General features: G+C 38.6%; 1 protein-coding gene and 1 pseudogene across 1 annotated transcript in view; one reads left to right on the top strand and one right to left on the bottom strand.

The window, feature by feature from the left end:
• The window catches only part of LOC110333912 (cathepsin Q-like), a 5,058-nt gene extending 1,978 nt beyond the window's left edge, over positions 1–3,080 (top strand). The window contains 4 exon segments of the mRNA XM_021215689.1: positions 621–845; positions 1,295–1,457; positions 2,076–2,190; positions 2,981–3,080. Of these exon segments, the coding sequence (XP_021071348.1) occupies positions 621–845; positions 1,295–1,457; positions 2,076–2,190; positions 2,981–3,080 (603 nt within the window).
• A 3,114-nt stretch (positions 3,081–6,194) lies between these two features.
• The window catches only part of LOC110333854, a 1,855-nt pseudogene continuing 1,041 nt past the window's right edge, over positions 6,195–7,008 (bottom strand).

Genomic DNA, 7,008 nt, shown 5'->3' with positions numbered 1-7,008 from the left:
GCCTCTGCCTCTGCCTCTGCCTCTGCCTCTGCCTCTGCCTCTGCCTCTGCCTCTGCCTCTGCCTCTGCCTCTGCCTCTGCCTCTGCCTCCCAAGTGCTGGGATTAAAGACATGTACCACCCTGCCAGGATATGCCCATCTTCTTAAGCCTTTTGAATGTCAAAACAGGACATGTCTATGCATTCAAATTGAATGTGGAGGGAATTGCAGTTAGTAGTTTTAATATTTTTTCTTTCCTTAACATTTTTATACACTTTACAGTATACATTGATCTTTGCAGTCTGCCACACATATTCTCCAACTTTCAGATTCTCCTCTCACTGTAGAACACATGCCTCCTTCTATTGTCATTAATAACCCATAAAACCAATATTTCCTGCTCAGATGTGTGTGTATGTGTTTGTTTGTGTGTGTGTGTGTGTGTGTGTGTGTGTGTGTGTGTGTGTGTGTGTACTGGATCAGGTGCATATTGGCTGCATCCAAGTCCTCTAGGAGACTGACCATTTCTTTCTATGGACCTTTCAACTGCCAGTTTCCCATTTTCCTTAATTATTAGCTTGTCCAAGTTGTTTCTTAAGTTACTATTTGTTTATGAATGACTGTATTTTCTTCTCTGTTCAGAGAAAATGTAATTCTTGTTGGGCTTTTCCTGTGACTGGTGCCATAGAAGGACAAATGTTCAAGAAAACAGGAAAACTGATCCCACTGAGTGTACAGAACCTAGTGGACTGTTCTAAACCTCAAGGCAATAGAGGCTGTCGTTGGGGTAATACATACAATGCATTCCAGTATGTTTTGCACAATGGAGGTCTGGAGGCTCAGGCAACCTACCCTTATGAAGGAAAAGTAAGTGGACTTCCTATGTTGTCATTTCAGCTCAGCTTCTAGTAAGTGACAATTGTAGAGATAGTACACTATCTTCAGAGCTCAAATTACATGGTACAGTCTCTTTGTACAATATCAATGTTGTTATGTATTGTCTGTTTAAAATTTTGGCATGATAGTATCAGTATGGCCTTTTCCTTTTTGTGTATATGGAGGATATGGACACAGCTGTACAGGTACTTCACAACTCCGTGGCACCTAATTTAATGATTGCGAAGACCTATGGTTGTTATTGGAGATATGAACTTAGTTTTAGTTCCTAATCATACAGTAATATTTTACTTCCTGGGAATATTTTTAATAATCTTTTGAGTTTGTTCATTTACAAAGTGCACACAACTGTGGTTCTGACTCTTTCTTCCAGGCAGTAGGTGGAAGTAACTGAGTTTCTACTTCTTTATCTTTTAAAGGAAGGACCATGCAGGTACAATCCTAAGAATTCAGCTGCTAATATAACAGGATTTGTGGCCCTCCCTGAAAGTGAAGATGTCCTAATGGATGCCGTAGCAACTAAAGGCCCCATTGCTGCTGGACTTCATGTTGTCTCTAGTAGTTTTAGGTTCTATCAGGGAGGTTAGTATATTTCCTTCTAGATATGAAGAAAAACTTTGTGATATCCCTATGCCATGAGAAGTTCACAGACCACCTGCTACTTAAAACATAAGTGAATGTTTGAGTGCCTGGATTTTACTCATCTCCATGTAATAATTTTGAGTATTGAATTCCATCTGATATGAACATCTGCATGATAAACTTTATTGGTTAGGTAAAATGTTCAATTCTTCTCACTTTTGTTGAACTTTTATATATTTACAGAGACAGAATATCTGATATCCAATTATAACAGAGCCTTTGAATTAAGTAGTTTATGTCCTGTAAGTTGAAGCTGACATGAGATTTTCATAATAAAAATATGCAATATCAAAAAGTCATCTCATATGCTTATAGATCATTGTTATCAACAAATATCACTATTTTGAATTTTTTCAGTTTTCTGTGGAGACATAGATAGATAGATAGATAGATAGATAGATAGATAGATAGATATAGATATTCTTTTGAACAATTCACAAAGCTCATTATTCCATTGTAGTTTATATAATTTCAGGATCTTTGAAAACACCTCCCTATTGTCATTGCTCACTGTCATGTATCCTTTGCATCTCATATCAGCTTCCATTTTATTCTCAGGTATTTATCATGAACCAAATTGCACCAGTTCCGTGAATCATGCAGTTTTGGTAATTGGCTATGGATCTGAGGGAAATGAAACATATAGCAATAATTACTGGCTGATCAAGAACAGGTATAAATTGCCAAACTTTCTATAATTATATTTCCAGGGCTGGAGAGATTGTTTAGTGGCTAAGGGCCTAGATGCCCTAACAGGGGATTCATGAAGAGACTCATGAATATTGCACTCAGTATTTTAATACACAGCCTAGAAACTATTGACCCAGTTAAGTTGAACGAAGTTTATTCTTGTTTTTTCATGTATGTGTGTAAGGTCTATTTGGCTATCTGCATGTCTGTGGGTACATGTGTGCACCTGTGTAGAGCTCTGATTTTAGCATCAATTGTTTCTCAATCATTACACAACTTGCATATTGAGGCAGTGTTTCTGGCTGGTCTAGGAATTATTATTGACTCTAGCTAGCCAGTTTGCTACATGTATCCCTGTGTCCATGTCACAAATCCTTTTATTACGGGCACACTACAATGTAAATCTGGCTTTTAAATGGCCCTTAGAGTTGATCTCCACTCATTAAACTCTGAGCTACCCTATAACTCTAAGAACAGGCTAACAATATATTATTGTGAAATTTCCATTACTCTGGTTTCTAGGATACAAGTTTCATGTCAGTGCCATTACTTTTGTCATGAGTAAAACACATTTTTAATTCTAATGCACATATGGTCAGAAATTCCCACTCTCTGCTGTAGTAGTCACATCCTAGTTGAGGCACCTCTTGATATTCAGGAGTAGACCTTTTGCTTCCTCTGATACTTCTGTTATGTAGGCCTCTTGTCAGTTATTGTAATATGTCTATCATGTGCTATTATTTGTACTAAATGGAAAATATGATTTCTTTCAGCTGGGGTAGAAAATGGGGATTGGGCGGATATATGAAGATTGCCAAAGACAGGAACAACCACTGTGCGATTGCTTCATTGGCCCAATACCCTACTGTGTGAGCAGCCTGATGATCACAAGAAAGCCCGTAGCATGAGACTCTATTTCCAGAGGAGTGCCATCCACTCCAATGAACAGACTTTGATGCATATGTTAAACTCTTGAGTCCCACAAAATCCACATTGTAATGTGAATTCTGAGTGGTTTCAAATATTTGATATGAACACTGTAACTTTTGTTTTCACTACTGAATGCTCATGTTTCCTAAAGTAACTCTATTTTCAGTTTTAATGCTTGTGCAAATAAAATCCTTTAAAAAAGAAAAATTTAAATGTAATTTCTAGCTTCATTATCTTTTTGTGAAGCTTATTTATATGGTAGGAAATGCAATTCTTCTTGATGTTGAGGTTGAGTGTTAGTCTGTCATTCAGGAAAAAGGGTGGGTGGATCCTCTGTGATGGATGTTACCTTTCATTGGCTCTTGTTTGATTACAAACTTTTCTATATCCACCAGAAACCCTTCTCTAAAATACTATATGATAATTTCTGAATTGGGCATTTTTAGCTAACACAAATGCATCCAGTATCACCTTGTGGCCCCTCTGTGCAATGAAAGGTCACCATGGGCTACTTACTGCTTTGTGTCAGGCTGTGGCTCCCCCTTCTTCATGACAACAACGATATATTAGGTTCCAATAAGCCCAGCCACTTACTAAAGTAGGGTCTGCTAAATGCATCAGAGCAGAAGCACAGACAAAGACTTCAAAATAGCCTTGACACATGTTAAAGAGAACCCTTATAGGAGAAATGATAAAATTAATGAAGACAGAAAAAGCAAAGGAAATGAATAAAATAGTTCAACACCCAAGAGTAGAAATAAAATCAATAAAGAATTCTCCAACTAAAGGTATTCTGGAAGTAAAAACTTTAGGTATTTAAACATGAACATAAAAGGAAATAAAAGATTAAGGAGGGTAGGAAAAAATGTATTAAATTATTTTATTTGCTTACATTCCACAATATTTCTTCTTTTTTCCTTTTTCTTTTCTTTTTTTAAGGGTAAAGGAACTGTGCACAGAATCAGACATTTCAGGATAGACCAGAGCCCTTAGTACTTGTGCCTTGTTAAAGTGGTTGCATTCTGGTCAGCAAAGTTTCAACATTTGTTTAAAATTCCTAATATCAACCATATTTTAGTTTATGGGCAAATAAATGTGAAAGTTTACAATAAAACAGGAAATAACCTCACAGTATTAACAGCATGCAATCTATAAAATATTACATATATTAAAAGTCTCCAATTACTGTAGGCCTGGCTCATTGTCACAGAGTATCCTTCCAAACCAATTCATACAATCCAAGATTGCAAAAATTTAAGATTGGAGGAAAAGGCCAACATAGAGTATTTTGTATTTTGTCTTTAAAATCATATTAGTACTCAGTAATACAAGGGAGAGGGGGATCATCTGTCCCATGGATTACCCCCAGTGCAAGTCTTCAGCACAAAGGATTTCAGAAGTGTTTTCTGCAAACCCCAACTCAGCAAGAGTCTGGAAGATAAGCTGTATTCCTAGTGCCTACTACCAGTTGTTTCTATGACTACAAAAGCTAGTTGTTTGCTGGGTTTCCAAATGTCTTATTAATTGACTAAGCTTGTTCAGCAAAAGGCTACTTAAATAAATAATTAGTGCAACTATTTTTCAAAAGTTTCCACATACCAATACAATCAGAGTTAAATGTTCATTTACACTTGCTTGGATCAATAATGGAGCTAAAGGTTCAGAGGACTTCATGGATATATTCCAAAGACAGCCAAGATGACCTAACAAATCCATGAAGTGTAAAGTGTGCTAGAATCAAGTTAAAGTATCCAAAGCATTCAGAAAAAAATCTAAAAGTGTGATAGCTGGTGTGCAATGTGGTTTTAAAATAAAATTAAAACCAAAACAGCCTGCTGCTCATGGTGTGGTGGCTCCTCCTTATAATCCTAGTATTTGAGAGGCTAGAGCAGGAGGAAAACCATGTCTAAAACAAACAAAACCTACAACCTTAAAGCAAAAAAGGTCTTGAGAAGAACACTGTCTGGGTCCAAGTTGCACAGTGAAGCCTCAGGTGCGGATAATGGATAGTAGAGTGTTAGTGCTAGTCTATTTTTCTTCACATCTACAACACTTGTTCTTCTAGCATCACTAGACAACATGTGCAAGGCCTGCATCTGGATTNCAATAGCTTTTCTTCCTCTTCCTCTTCAGTAGATGAGGGAGATGCCACTAGTTTCAAATGCTGATTTTCTACAGTGTGACTGGGTAAGCATTTTATTCTGTTAGTCTTCTCCAGCACACACTTTACTCTGAATCACAAGGATCAGACTATTACTAGGAATACTACTTTAGAGTCTAATCACTTCAGATCAGGAAGATACTTATTTTTCTATAGCTGAGGGAATGAAAATGACTAAATGACTTGGCATTAACTAACACTACCATTGATAATGGTCCAAGAGCATGGTGGCAGCCTTTCATTCCCAGTCCAGTGACTGTCAAGAGACTTGACAACTAGTCTCTGCAAAAAAAAAAAGGGGGAGTTGGGGGAGGTGAATATCAAAAGAACAGTAATAGCTGGTCTGGCTTCCTAGGCCCTACTCTCAAACAGTGCCTAAGGCTGGAGATCCTTAGGAACCTTCGTGTCCAACAAGCTCACCTCAGTACATGAAGTACCCACATCACATTTCACATTGGTTTCATTGGCTGCTATCAGCAATGCAGTCTCATGCAACAGTGCATTAAAATCAAACTGTTAACAACCCTGTGAATATTCGGAGACTTTCACATTTTAATCATACTTATAATCCACAAACAGGACAGGATGTAAGGGAGTTCAGGATTAACTCACCGAGTGCACACCAGTGCTAAGAGAACACAGGATTTACAATGTGAAAGAAGAAAAGCAGCCTTTTTCAACAATCTAAAAGTAGTTAAAGTACTTAAATACTAGTTCCTTCCTCTCCATATATTGAAAGTAAAGGGCAAGGGTGTCCACCAGGCCATGAGGTTAGCCCCAAAGCGGAGGCAATGAGCATCCAATGTCACAGATTCTGCAGGAAGAGAAATCCAAGGGTGTACAGTATTCCTGAGAAAGATCCCAGAGGTTTTTTCTCAAGTCAGTCTTAGTCTTACATGTTTTAGCTACATGTTCATGTTGTTACGCCTTTCGTGATTGAGAAATGGTCACATTTTCAATCTAGATAGCATAATGCACATGACAGCAAGAAGATCCACTTGTTCAGACTTGGCTTTCAGTTTTTGATACTAGGGGATAAACCAAAACAGTAATAAAGGAGTAACTTCATCATTTGTATGCTTCATTCATTTCACTGGGAGGAAATTCCCAGGGCCTCTAGCTAATCTGGGAAGACCTGACCTCCTGAGAAAGAAGCACAGCTGTGTCGGGCTCTACTCCGAATAATGCATGATGGACTCAACATAGTTCCCAGGGAAGAGCCCAGTCACACCATTCATAACTCCCTCATACCAACCATCGTCATTCTTCTTGATGACATATATAATGGCTCCTTCCTGAAAGGACAGCTCATCTTCCTTGTCTTTTGTATAATCATAAATTTCCACAACATTTTCCAAGTAAGCCCTTGGTGCCCATGGTGGGTCCTCTTCAGCATAAGGATCGCTGTACTCAACCATGGCTGCTTCCTTCTCTTCATAATCTTCTGGAGGAAGTGGTGGAGGAGGGGAATCATCAAAGACTGGCTCTTCCACAGGTGGTGGTGGTGGGGATTCATCAAAGACTGGCTCTTCCACAGGTGGTGGTGGGGGATTCATCAAAGACTGGCTCTTCCACAGGTGGTGATGGGGGGATTCATCAAAGACTGGCTCTTCCACAGGTGATGGTGGGGGGATTCATCAAAGACTGGCTCTTCCACAGGTGGTGGTGGGGGGATTCATCAAAGACTGGCTCTTCCACAGGTGGTGGTGG

Source organism: Mus pahari, chromosome 16 (assembly GCF_900095145.1).
Source record: "Mus pahari chromosome 16, PAHARI_EIJ_v1.1, whole genome shotgun sequence".
NCBI classification, from domain to species: Eukaryota; Metazoa; Chordata; class Mammalia; order Rodentia; family Muridae; genus Mus; species Mus pahari.
The sequence above is the reverse complement of the archived record's forward strand: the minus strand, read 5'-3'. Positions and strand labels throughout refer to the sequence as shown.